This window comes from Daucus carota, chromosome 2, assembly GCF_001625215.2.
Source record: "Daucus carota subsp. sativus chromosome 2, DH1 v3.0, whole genome shotgun sequence".
Classification (NCBI taxonomy): domain Eukaryota; kingdom Viridiplantae; phylum Streptophyta; class Magnoliopsida; order Apiales; family Apiaceae; genus Daucus; species Daucus carota.
In genome coordinates this window covers 25,097,621-25,111,927 of record NC_030382.2, presented here as the reverse complement: position 1 = coordinate 25,111,927, position 14,307 = coordinate 25,097,621, and the positions used below count along the sequence as shown (strand labels likewise).

Here is a 14,307-nt window from a genome sequence, read left to right as displayed (position 1 = left end):
AAGTTATGAGCACTTATTCGTACCGTTTGTGTAAAAAGTCAAGAAGCACTTATAAAAAGTTAGGAATGCTAGCTTTTGTTTCACGACTTCTATTTATTTCCCAAACACTTTAATCACTTATAAGTCTTATCCTGCTCCTAACTTCTACTCCACTTATTTATTTTAAGCAAGAAACACTTATTTTAAGTTCACCCAAACGGCCCCGAATTAATGCTCTTAACTTATAAATCGAGAAGCCGGGCTTATAAGTGGTGGACAAACACACCCTATATATATGAACCGTCCACGTAAGTAGGGGACGACTAAAATGGGGCAACATGCTAAGAACCACAGAATGGTATATATTCAACGACCCCCTTTTTAATCTGATATCTCCATGGAGTTCTTACAGGGTAGCTCAAAACTTTAGATACCACAAATACCAACACCTCTGTTTACGGCTGTGTCGGTGGAATATTGATTTTTCACCTTCTGCAAACTTTCAAAAGCATAAGATCAAAACCTCTTCTGGACACATGTAATTAATATCTCGTCAAGCCGATGACGTTATCTTAAATAAAAACTGATCTAGACCGGTCTTCATAAGCATATAGAATGATTCCGGTCATTTATAATCTGTATTTGTATTTCCAAAATATTAAGAGGGTAAAACCTGCATAATTAAAGTTCTTAAAACCCAATAACAATCTAACAGAACATGTTCTAGAAATGGTAGAATTTTGTAAAGTTCTTTACTCGACAAAGGAGTAGAGGAGGTTGCTTGATTGATGATTGTTCAGCTGCGTGAATTTATGCTCATGTGTGAACATGTACAGCTGGATTGATTGCAGAAGCTGCAGTGAGACATTTTAATTAATTTCGTGCACTAGTTTCTCACGTAGGATTGTTCTGTATCACATGTTAAAGGATGAGCTTCTTATATATGGCAAGCAACATACCGAGTGAGAGACTAGGAGCTTGTTTTTGTCCGTGTGAAGCTGTTCCCGATTTCATACTAAAAAATATTAGTTTCTATAAAAGTCAACTGACTTGAAGTAGCGAGAAACCGACTTAATGTCAGAAATTAATTTAAGTTACTGTTTTCGGTTGGCCGGTTGCTGAATTTTTTGAACTTTTTTTTCTTTTTTTTATGAAAGATACTCGTAAGTTATAAGTTACCCACAATGTCACTTTTATTTCTATTGTTATATTTTTAAAAGCCCATAAATAATTAATAAATCAAAATTAATCGGATAACATTTTAATCTCCCAACTTATCATATTAAGGCACGTTTATTGGATAGCCCACAACTTATCATACAGTTTCCTTACCATGATTGTAGATATACGTTTTCATCAAAAAAAAAATCAAATGTTTGCTATTCTACGATTTCTCCTCAGTCCCTCTATCCTCTCGGTCTCTCTTCTTGTTCTCTCTCTCTTCTATTCTCTCTCAAATTACAACAAACATTTGCTTCTCATCTCGATTTACATCTCCATATACGATTGGACTTGTGAATGAAATGGGTAATGGATTTGCGTAAAATTTTGTATTAATATTTCAAGTGTGATTGTTGGTTGGAGAAACAGGTTTAAAAGTTGAATCGGAGGTGTTGGTGAGGTTTCGGCCGGAAGCGGCGAGTCTGATTGCACGGGGTTGAAATAAGATGTTTGACGGAGCTGCGATGGCGGTAAATTGCCAGAGTTTATGGTGGTTGAAGGCAGGTAGACTGGATTTTATGACGATTTTTAATTTGCTTTTAGTTGATTTTATGGTTGCTTTTGTGATATTGATATTGGCCCCACAGGGGCACTCAATTTTCGTCATTTGCAACCATTTGCAACTTGTTATGTACTAAATATAATTTTCAATTTTTTTTCGAAGTTGCATTTCTGGTTGCATATGTAGTTGCTAGCACTTACAGATATGGTTGGATATGCAACAATCGTATTTTTGCATATATTTTTTGAAATATCATATTTTTGTAATTTGTTTCAAAAAGTGACAATATTTTTGAAAAATTCTTTTAGACTTGGGTATTTTTGAAAAAAGCCCAAAAAAATAATATTATATTAAAAATCATAATTTTAAGTTCAGTACGGTAACCTATGTGGGAAAATATTTTTCATTTTAAGTCCAAGATGACATGTTTTAGCAACACAATCAATTGATGATAAAAGTTTAATTCGAGTTTCAAAATATTTTAATAATATCAAATTGACCAAATATAACAAATAAAATATAAATAGAGCTCGAACAAATTTGGTACCACTAGAAGTACATTTTATCTAATTTGATATATACTTTTCAAATCTTATAAATTATTAAAGAATAAAAAGTAAAAAGTAGTCAAAATATGGTCAATTTTGATCATGAAAAAAGTCAAATAAAATAAAAGATTAGGGACAAGAAAATAATAATTATAATTTTATAAATATTTCAATCAATTTTTATACCTCACAAATTTTTACAGAATGAATATAAAATTTTGCATAATTTCAAAATCTAATATACTTTTATCAGACTTCAACAAGTATAACAAACAATGCATGCAAGATCTATCAGTGGTTTATGGAATTCAAGATAAATATATATATCAGTTGTGTGTGATAAAAATACACTGAGTAAATACTTATACGAAGTTGTTGTAGTTGAATTTATTTATCAAATATAATAACAAGTAAATAATTTATTTAAGAGAATTGATGTTGTCATTTTATGACATAAGTTACAAATGTGCTCACATAATGATATTGATTATTTGTGATAAATGTGTTGGGCGGTTATATTTTATGGTATGGACGAAGGGGATGTTACCGCTATATATAGAGTGGAAATCCTTGTTGAGAAAAGCACCTGAATATGTGCATTTTGTTCAATCCTATCTCCGAAACCCCAAAAAATATTCGACTTTCAGGTGTAATTTTCAACATTGGTATCAAGAGCTAGGTTGCTAAATAAGTTATTATGTTATTTGCTATGGCCTACCAGAAGAAGTGAAATTACAAGATATGGTTTTTGATTTTTACATTAGGATTATTTTTGGTGTATGGCCTTTGAACTATACCTAAGTGGCACGACGTTCATGTTTTCACTGTATTTATATTTCTCAATGTGGTTTCATTGGTTTTTTCATTTTGTGTTTAGCTAATCCATGCTCGTCTTTAAGTTTTTTTTTTTTCAATTTTTTGGTCGATAAATGACATACTTATTTGTTTATATTCACTTATCATTATTGTGCTTAGTGAGGTGAGTTATTTTATTCGTGTAATCATCTATGTTTTTATATATTTTTTTGTGTGGATCTGATTCTTGTTTTTATATTCCTCATGTGTACTATTAGTGCAAGTTATTTGAGTTATGGAGTTGAATCAATTAATAAATTTTTATTACTTTGTTGAGAATTTGTATCAAGCATGCGTAATTATTTTTATTTGATTAAATTGAGCAAATAATTCGATGTGCATGCATGTGGAGATCTAGTCTCTAATTTTTTATGCATTGCTTTGTTTTTTTTATCCGATATTCTCAAACTACCAGTCTCGAATAATGAGTTTATATTAGGACCACGTCTTCTACGGATAGCAGCTGTAATGTAGTAGCAACAACATCCATGCAATGAATTAACAGTAGCAGGAAGCAACAATAGACTCGGACTACGTAGTTCATAGATATAAAATTAAATTCGAGGCAGTATATATAAAATGTATTCAAGGCTCTTTGTTATTAGTATGATTTGCAAGTGGCTTAAAAAGTGGATAATAACAACTGTAGTTAAGGACAACCTGTGACTGGGGTTTGAATGTTGTCAATTACTGACAGCGGAGGTCGCGTGTTGTTCTTTCTTTGCACCTCCAAAGTGGCAGTTGCTGCAAGCAGATTAATTAACTAAAATTTACAAAGTGCAGCAAATACTAACATCTTAATACACTATTTTAAAACCTTTATTTGTCTCATTTGAGCTAACATACATCCCCATAGTGTGAGACAATGGTGTGAGTACATGGATCAGTGAATTGGAAGCGTCTTTACATCGTATATTATCAAGCCAGATACAACGAACTCAAAATGCAAGGGGTACCTGCGATTGGCATTTGCACGTTATCAATTCCTGATAGTGGACTTCGACTGCTGTTGCTTTCCACATGCGATGGGTTAGTTTCTGCAAGAGGAAGATCTATTGGTAAATTACCAAACTCAGTGCTGCTATCCCTGTAACACATATTATTGTGAGAGGAAGGGGAATTACCACCATTTCGAATGTCATTCTGCCTTTGAAGCAAAAATCTGTCAAGTGCCGTGCGACATCCTCGGCGTTTACATTCTATAACAGTGGAAATATAACATTAAGAGGACCCAAATATAAATTACATAAGACCATAAAATAGCATCAAAGGGAATGTTGTACCTCCTTCCAAAGTAGTATCGGATGAATCAGAAAGCCGCTTCCGAGCTGTGGTACAAATTACAATGAAATCATAATATATAATATATATTTTCGAATAACGGTGATTTACTCCAACAACCGTATAGGACATTACTAAGATGCCAGAAGAAATATTTTACATACCACCGCCTGAAAGACTTGAATACTTCTTGGTTGTATGGTCGGACATTGATACACCTCAGATTATTTGAACGGCTTGGTAATGCTTCTGGATATTCCATGTACAAAACGAAATGGTGGGTACAGTCAATGGCTAGACAGATCAAATGAGAGTATTGAGATTTTTTACTTACAATCTTCGTGGAGTTTGATCGACGCGGCTACTGTAATTGAAACACCGGAATCAAGCTTAAAAATCACCGGATGCGGATGACTCCTCTTGAATCGCCAGAGCACATCAATGGCGTTGTCGGTTCAATCGCGGGAGTCATAAGCCTCTCTATTCGAAATTTCCATAGCAAGGTATTGAATCTCCATCAGGGCCTGCAATCAGCGTCAATGATTTAATGTTTCAGTAGAATAAGTGCAGGTTAAGAATGGAAAGGATTAAAGCCAAATCAATTTAGATTGCAGGCGGGTCGTGTATGGACTATCCGGTATAAGTTGGGTATAAGCTGTGAGAAGACCGGGTAAAATGTTTTGACCCATGGGCAAATGCTGGTTATCTCTGAAAAGGCTCACTAGTGCTCATTAAGATATAGTTGATAGTTGATAATCAGTTATTTATTTCTTTTATTGGCTAGTTAAATTTGTGAATTGGAACTACCATTATAAAGGACAAAATTTTGAGGAAACTTTTAGTAGTGCTCGAATAGTGTGAGCGGTCAAATATTATTTTATTGGTGTATTAAATGACATTAATACTTAGTATGATGACGAGATTGTATGAACTCCGTGAAAGTGTGAGTCACGTAAATTATTTTAATGAAAATAGACAATATATATTGGAGCTCGGAAAAAGGAGCATGTAAAATCTCAATGTCGAGTCATCATGGTTGTATAAAATTTTGGTTGTTTAATCGTGAGTATAGATTGATGGGGTTTTTGACTCTGGTACGACCCGTCCCACATTTGGTAAAAACCAAAAATCAATTGTTTTAATATAATGCGGAAATTGTCTATTGGTTATAATTTTAAATCTTGTTGATAGATTTAAAATGATTTTTAAATCATGATGTGAGTAAAAGGATGATTATTTTGATATACGTGTCTAAATAAATCCAATCAAGAACGATGATTCAGATATGAATATTGTGATTTAACCTTCGTATATGGTTAGGAATAATTAAGTTATCGGAAATTGTAGAAGTGAATGAAAGACTATTACGTTTATGATAGTCCGAAATCATCGATTAGTATGATGAACAAATTATATTTTGTTTTTGGGAAACAAGATAAAAAAAATTCAACTCGGGAATGAAAATCATTGAGTTAGTGGAAAAGAAACAAAGGTGGGAGTTGTTTGTTATTCTTAAGGATAGAACATTCACAAGTTTGTGAGTGAATTTTGGAAAGAAAATATAAGAATAATAAGTATGTTTTAAATTTGAGACTTGTCTTGTTGTAAATTTTTATGTCAAGAAAGAATTAGACGATTGTGTTTACACTTTGAGAAGAAGTAGAAGCTCATTCGGAAAGTTTTATTGAATTAGGTTGTGTCAGCGTTTCGGAAACTTAGGAATTTATTTGATAACTTTGTGATGATGGTTGTGTCTCCGCTTTGAAAAATGAGTGTTTGTTTGGAAAATCATTTATTTTTGTGAAATCTCGTATGTTTTGTAAATATTGAATGTATGATATGTGCAAGGCCAGAATTGTGAAAAGTTTGGTTATCAAATCATTTAACTTGACATACTTATTAAGTCTTGTTAATATATTGTGAATTAATATTTGGTTGAAGCTACAATGAGGTTGTAAAGAGTAAAGTTAAAATACAACTCCAAAAATGAGGGAGTGATTTAAATTCAAATATTTGTAGACTAGGTGAAAAGTAGGAGGTAGGAATAATATTTGAAAAATATGTTAAGTGGGAGATGTTGTATTTTACTTTATTTGTAAAATATAATAACAAGTAAATAATTTACTTAATAGAATTGATGTTGTGATTTAATGGCATAAGTTACAAATATGTTCACAAAATGATATTTATTATCAGTAATAAATGTGTTGTGCAGTTACATTTTATGCGGTGGAGGAAGAGGGATGTTACGCCTATATATATAGAATCATCCTTGTTGAAAAAAAACACTTGAATATGTATAGCTTGTTCAATACTCTCTCCGGAACCCTATAAAATATTCTTCTTTCAAATATTACTTGCAGGTGTAATTTCCAGCGGAAGTAATATTGAAATATGACATATATTTTTAAGCATAACTAAAAATTTAAGTGGATACCTTAAAATCAATAGAAGATTTGTTATTCTTTATTAAATATATACCATCACATTCTAATGAATACTTCAAAATATGAATTGACCTAAAATTGTAATTTGGAATTAAAAAAAATCTCGAAGCTGATATTAAATACAACCTTTAAACTTGTTAGTATAAAATTCAGAGAATAACACGTATTTGATGAGCATAGGAGATCTCAGAGAATTGTAACAAATGAAAGTGACAAAAGAAACAAAGCTAAGGAGCTATCCCATGTACCTTAGGTTGTGTCACTTTGCAGGAACGGAATGGTGCAGGATTGAATGGTAAAAGGAATTGAATGGGAATTGAATTGGAAAGGAATGGTCATTCCATTCCCTTGTCACTTGTCCAATTATTTAGGATGTAATGGAATGAAATTAGATAAGGTTTTTTTAAGATTATTTTATTGATATCTATTTTAAGTTCTTTTCTAAAGCACTCATCAATTTTTAGAATAAATTAAATGTTTTTTGGTCATATTTAATTTAATCATTGTAAAACCTGATTACTAGTTTTATTTTGGAAAAAAATTATTTCGGGCGACAAAAAGAAGTACAATTAACTAGAGGCAATATAATAAAATAGTTAAATTGAACTTCATTAAAATAAGTACAATATAAAAATCAACAAGTCTCGAAATATTCATAAGTTGTAATTAAGACAAAAAAACGCTCTAATTCTTGTTTCTTCTTGTTGCATAATTGTTTGGAAAACTAGGATATTCTACAAACACAGTCTGCCAGATAAAAAAAAAAAGGATAATCAATAAATGGAATGCACAAAAAGGAAAGTGGTTGCATATCATTTTTATCTCTGAAACTAAGCTATATACTTGCAATAATGATTATATTTCACCTGCAAGTATAACATCAACAAGTTGTTTCTTCTTTACATCCGATGCTCCAAAAAATAACACCATTAAATTTTCACTATCAGCTGTCTTTTTTGCAATCTTGAACTTTTGCACAACATCAATTTAGACAACTTTGACAATTCGACCATAAGCTTTTCTTTTTTCTCCAACCTATCAGCTTCTGCAGCAATTAACAACTTAGTGGAACCTGCAAACTCAGCTGCCATCACCTTAGTTGAATTTGCAAACCCAGCAGCTATCATTTTGGAAGCATTATACATCGACTCAGCCATTTGTTCACCATCAAATTTTTTCCTCTTTGAACTCCTTTTAGAAGTAGACTCATCAGATGCTTGCATACTCGAATCATCATTCCTTCTTGAGCAGATTCTTCCAAATTGATATTTTTTTCCACCTCTATTGCATTTTCAGTGTTATGACCAGTTGCTTTATCTTTGCCAAAGATGATTGGAACATCGTCAAAATATGAAAATGGTGTGCTTCTCCATTTCAAAACCCCAACATGAGGCTGTAACCATTAGTTAAAGATACCTTATTAATAAAAAAAATAATCTCCTTGTAACCTCAAAATCCCTTTTAGTACCGTATGAAAATACCTAATGATTGATTGCTTTGATCTTTGAAAATCTGTGTGAAAAATATGCATTTTTGTGTGGTGTCCTAGAATATAAAGAAACATAGCAACTTTTTCTACCACGTTAACATGCCTACTTTGTTGCACATAACCCCTTGATTCCAACATGAAACACAACTTATAGAACGATCTTTTATCCATTCGAAGAATTTCAACAGAGAGCTAGAAAGGCCTTCATGAATCATCCTATATATTGATTTCGTTCAATCTTAAAATCGTGTATCATTCTCTCAAAGTTTTTCTCGTCAACTGAGAGAGAAACATAAGATGGAAAAGAGCCATAAGATGGAAAATAGCATTGAACGATAAAATCATTTGCATCCATAGTGTATATAATAAAATATATTTCTTCTTCCGAATATGTTGGATCATAGTCAACGGAAGTCGGGCCATGGCTATATTGAAACATAACAACAGAAAAAATATAAATAGACAGCACATTAATACACACAAAATACTGGCCTATAAAATTAACTTAGTAAAAAATTCCCAAACATATAAATTAAACACTTTATAATATCGACAATGTTTACATACTAAAAATCAACAATTCAAGCTGATACAAGTAGGTACTCGAATCAGAGGGAGGGAGTGAGGGAGAGAGAGAGAGAACTAACCGAGAGAGAGCTAATTGCGAGAGAGAAAGAAAGTGCTAGAGATCTAATTGGGAGAGAGAGTGCGCACTAATCGGAGAGAGATCACATACAGAGAGAATAATCTCTAGGATCAAAAGTATAGATTGTCTGCTTTGTCTATCCCGCCTTTTTTAATAGGGATATGAACTTGTTATTTTTTTTAGCCCAAACAAAATGGACCTGGATAAGTCATTCTATTCGGCTAGCCCAACCAAACAAGTCCATAATTCATTCAGCCTAGAATGACCATTCCATTTAGTGCAAAATCATTCCATTCACACAAAGTGAACAGAGCCTTAGTCTATGAACTGGCCAAAGAATAGGAGATAATAACGATACCACTACAAGGAAAACAGGTTCACACAACTATTTGTCACCGTTGTCTAACTCGAAATCTCCCGTTGACTATCGAACCACCGTCTGGTAGAATATCAGACAAGTTTGAAGTAACCATTATTAGAACAAGCTAGAACAATAGGTTTCCGAGGCTTGTTAAAGTTACTTAAATAAAACATTGTTTAGGAAAGATGAATTGTTAAAAAACATATGAAACAACAGTTTGGAGGTGACACGCAACGGGGTATTCGTGTCAAGTAAAACATTCTTTAAACAACGGTACATCGACTTTCCTATGGCCGGAAAGCATGGCAACATGTTATAGCTTTTCTTAGACAACAGTTTGAGGCAAGAACATTTATGCCAAAGGTTATGAAACAATAGTTTTTTAACTTACATACAACGTTTTATTCATGTCATCGCATTCTAATTTCTTTTATATTTCTGTAAACCCTTATCATTCTACTTAATTGCATTGGTTTGTATTTAGTTTGTATTTTATAAGTTTGCATTGGAGTAGGACCCTATATATATAGAGAGAGATACATACATGCAGACAAACACACACACACACAGATATATATATATATATATATATATATATATATATATATATATATATATATATATATGCTCATGATCAAATAGAAACCACTTTTAAAATAAAAACTAGAAACCAATACAAGTTAGTGATATTCGCAGTACAATTTAGTGATATTCTCTTTAGGATTTAGTGATATGTGTTGCAAGAATTAGTGAAAATTTGCAGAAACAGCCCAGAATCTCCATATATGTTCGAAAAACTGCTCAAATCTCCAGATCTGTTCACGTTTTCGATTCAGATGGTGGTGACGGTGGTGGAGGTGAAGGTAGAGATGGAGGAAGGATGATTGTAGCGAAGGTGTGGGTGACTTGAAGTAGGGGGTTGGAGCGTTGCCGGAATAGTGGCGGTGTTTTGAAGTTGAGCCGAGGTGGAGAAAGAAGTATGAACGGGGCTGAAGGAGGTTGAAGCAGCGACCAAGATGGGGTTGGTGAAGATGGAGGTGGAGATTGTGTTGTTAGAGAAATAATGGAGGTAGAGATGGAGGAGGCGGGTGGCATAGAGGTGTTGGTGGTTATGGAAGAGGTGACGACGGAGGTGGTGGCAATGGCGGATGTGGAGGTGGGGTTGGTGAAGATGGAGGTGGGGTTGGTGAAGATAGAGGTGGAGATGTGGTTGTTTAAGAATTTAGTGGTATCTGCTTTAGGATTTAGTGATATTTCAGCTTGGTTTTTAGTTTCTAGACTAAGCAGGTTTCTATTGGAGTAAAACTCTCTCTCTCTCTCTATATATATATATATATATATATATATATATATATATATATATAGGCAAGTGATCAAATCAGTTTTCCTACCACTATTTACAACTATGGGTATTACTAATTTATATTGCACTAATCACTATTTTTACACAGTATATAAACAGCGACTTTTATCATCAAAATTGAGAAAATCTACTTACCTAAACTATTGATAATCGATTATAGATGATCAATTTCAGTCATAGGAAGGTTCTTGGCGGTAGGATGCCGCAAGAGAAGTTGTATGATGGTGGTAAGTAGTCGCTTGTTTTGGTAAGTAATGATAGAAAGTATATGTGACTATTAATGATGGTAGGCAACGGTGGCAAGTCATGAAAATGTTTGATTGTGGTGGTAAGAGGTCCATTATTACTATTCGGTTGAAGATGATGGTCATATACATTGCATATATGTGTATGTATATATTTATATTTGGGAGATATGCTACATATAAAATAGTGATCTCTGATGTACAAAATAGTGATATCTGTTGTTAAAAATAGTAGTGCTTAAAAATTATGTTTTTAGTTTGTAGGCTAATTTGGTTTATATTGGAGTATGACTCTCTCTCTCTCTCTCTCTCTCTCTCGTAACATAAATATATACCAAATCATTCTCACATTAATGTCATCTTTAAATAGATTCTCAATCATTTAAAGTATATTCAATGTAAATTTCAAATTTCAAATTTTAAGAGATTCACCTTGAAAAGATTTAAAAAAAAAAATATTGTTTTACATTTAACATATAATATTTATAGTAAAATATCTTAGTGAATCTTGTATATATATATTTTTAAAAATCTTGGTACAAAATGACAGTTGATCTTATAAATCCTCGAACCCTTCATTATATTAATAATATTAAGATTCTATTAAGTGTTTCACCTATAACTTTTAATATTTGAAGGATTCTTGAAGTGTTCTTTTTAAAATTATTATAATTTTTAAATTAGGATTTTTAAATATATATATATATACATAAATATATATATATATAAATATATATATATATATATATATATATATATATATATATATATATTACATTGTGTATTTAGGATCTATTCGGGAGTGCTATTAAAAATTGCTATGTTATTTGAAAAAGTGCTGATAAGAAAGTGTTGTTGTCGAAATCATATAGTTGCTTGGTAATTATTTTTGATACTTGCATATTTTGAGAATGTATCAAAAAAATGTTTTTGATGATATTTAATAGTCACATCTATGACAACTTTCCATAAAAAATGAAAGCAACTTTTTGCAAAAGTATAGGGGGACTTTTTCCTAAAAGAAACTATTGAGCTAAAAGTTGTATTTCATAAAAGCTGTTTTTAGATTTAACAAACAGTTGTTCACGTGTTTTTAAGCAAAAAACTATTGTTGCATTCTGTTAGGTCCTGAAACGATTGTAGAGGGAGGTTGAATACAATCGTCATAAAATAATCGCGGCGGAATAATCTGATTGGTGTTTAACTTGATAATCAGATTTTAATTAATTATATAACAATGTGTAAGTCATTATATAATTAATATGGTTCAGTTTTAAAGTCCACTAGTTCGTCGAATAAATTCGACAAGAAGTATTCTAACTTAGCGGTTTAAAACAACCAAATAATCAAAGCACAGTAAACTGTGGATTTAACGAATAGCAAGTTTAGCACAACTTGAAAGCTTACAAATACAATGAACAACTTTTCAAATGAAGGGGGAGGCCATATTTATAGGCAAATCCCTTGAACAAGACAAGACAATTGAAGACAAGACAATGCAATGACTTGCTAAGACAATTGAGCACATTGTCTTGCTGAAATAAGCAAGGCAAGACGATTTGAGCCAGGGCAAGACAATCTGAGAGATTGTCTATAGCTTAGTAAGACATTCCAAGATAAGGGAAAGACAATCCCAAGCTCGGTAAGACAATGGAGAGCTCGGCAAGACAATCTCCAAGATTGTCTTGCAAGTCATTCGGCAAGACAATCTTAGAGATCGTCTTGCAAGCTAAAGAATAGACAAGCCAAGACTCAGCAAGACAATCACTGAGATTGTCTTTCCATGTCTTGGAAGAGGGACAAAGCTTGGCAAGACAATCCTTTGGATTGTCTTGCCAAGTTTAAGAATAATAAGATAATTGTTTTTCCTTTTTAAATAATTAACCAATTAATATTCACTTAATTATATTAAATGCATAAATTCATAAATTAAATTAATTCGAGATAGAATCAATTTAATAAATATATTACACATCCAATATAATTATTTTGAGAAGTGAAATAATTAATTAAATAATCATTTAACCCTTTTCTTCGGCAGCAGAGTCTTCGGTCTTCTTTAAACAATTACGATCTTTGACTTGATTGAACGACCACCTTCTTTTGACGCTGAATATTTAATCTGATAAGCTGATACACAAATGTACTGTCTGGTGCATCTGTAACTAGCTGAATCAAATATTTCTTGTCAATTAAACAATTAAGTTGTGGCTTGTTCGTCGATTCTTCGTCTTTTGAGTTGTTCTTCATTTGTAGACACAATATGGAATCTTCTGAATAAATAAAGTATTTAAACTTTATACCTTCTGATCTTCTGGACGTGCCACAAAAGATTATTTGTACACTGAGGCTTGAACATATTAATGAACTTCTTTCAGTGGTTTGCAGCAGCATCCTGAAATTCTTCTGACATAAAATCTTCAATAAATCATTTGACGTTCTTCGTACGGATTCCGATTAACAGTACTTGCTTTCTTATCAGAGTTGAGTTGATACCTCTTAATTACAAATAGGCTTAACATATGCCTTTCACATTCTGTAAATAGCAGTGCAAAACGGTACCTTAGAAAGTTAATATGAAACTATAATAAATGATTATAACAGTTGTGTATATATGTTGAGTATTAAAGATTTCTAAATAAGTAATTATAATGGAGGTCGCCGGAGAAGTGTAAAAGTATTGTTGAAAAGGAGCCGAGAGGTGGTCGTCGAAGAAGAAAAGTAGTATGGAGAAGAGAATGATGATGAAGTCAAAGAAGTAACAACAGTTAGGGAGAGTATAAAGGGATATGATGTTCGGATGCCGTGAGGTTTGATATAGAAACAATGATAAATGCTGATCACACTTTGTTGGGGTGATAACACAGGAGAGGATCCATTAAGAGACATGGGGGCCGGGCACAGTTTCTCTAAATTGTTTTTTGACATGTTTGTATTATATTTTACCCAAGACTTTTATACTTTGGGTCACCATTATAAATTTAAAACAATTATTAAAATATCATTCAAAATTTCAAAATATATCAATATTTCCAAAATTTCTTTAGTGTTCATCAAGATTTCAATTTTAATTTTTCCCCCGACGAAGAGGGATGCTGACAGTGGGTAAGGTGTAGAATAAAGATAAAATAATTAGTAATATATAATGACCGTAATGAAATATACTGACTCGTTGAAAACCTGTAATTACGTGTATTGCAATCATTATGATCATTGATAAATATGGTTCTGGTAAGGATGGAAGTGATGAGATGTCTATTACTACTACGTACAAGTGTACAACATGCATCATGCACAATGAGACTTTGAATTTACAAAGGCGGAAAAACCATTACATAAGACTTACCTGCCAGCCTAGACTTCTTCATAA

The 14,307-nt window shown here is 32.3% G+C and overlaps 1 protein-coding gene across 2 annotated transcripts; it reads right to left on the bottom strand.

Moving 5' to 3' along the window:
* Positions 1-3,621: 3,621 nt before the first annotated feature.
* LOC135150137 (uncharacterized) lies at positions 3,622-4,911 on the bottom strand. 2 transcript variants are annotated; one of them, XM_064086284.1, is made up of 6 exons: positions 4,721-4,911; positions 4,551-4,635; positions 4,389-4,433; positions 4,233-4,304; positions 4,062-4,142; positions 3,622-3,849 (listed from the first exon to the last, which is right to left on the bottom strand). In XM_064086284.1, exons 2-6 carry the CDS (start codon positions 4,594-4,596, stop codon positions 3,755-3,757), a joined length of 339 nt encoding a protein of 112 aa, XP_063942354.1. In that variant the 5' UTR covers positions 4,597-4,635; positions 4,721-4,911; the 3' UTR covers positions 3,622-3,754. The 2 variants fall into 2 exon arrangements, with proteins under 2 accessions (XP_063942354.1, XP_063942353.1); XM_064086283.1 differs by having other exon boundaries at positions 3,626-3,849; positions 4,230-4,304.
* Positions 4,912-14,307: the final 9,396 nt, after the last annotated feature.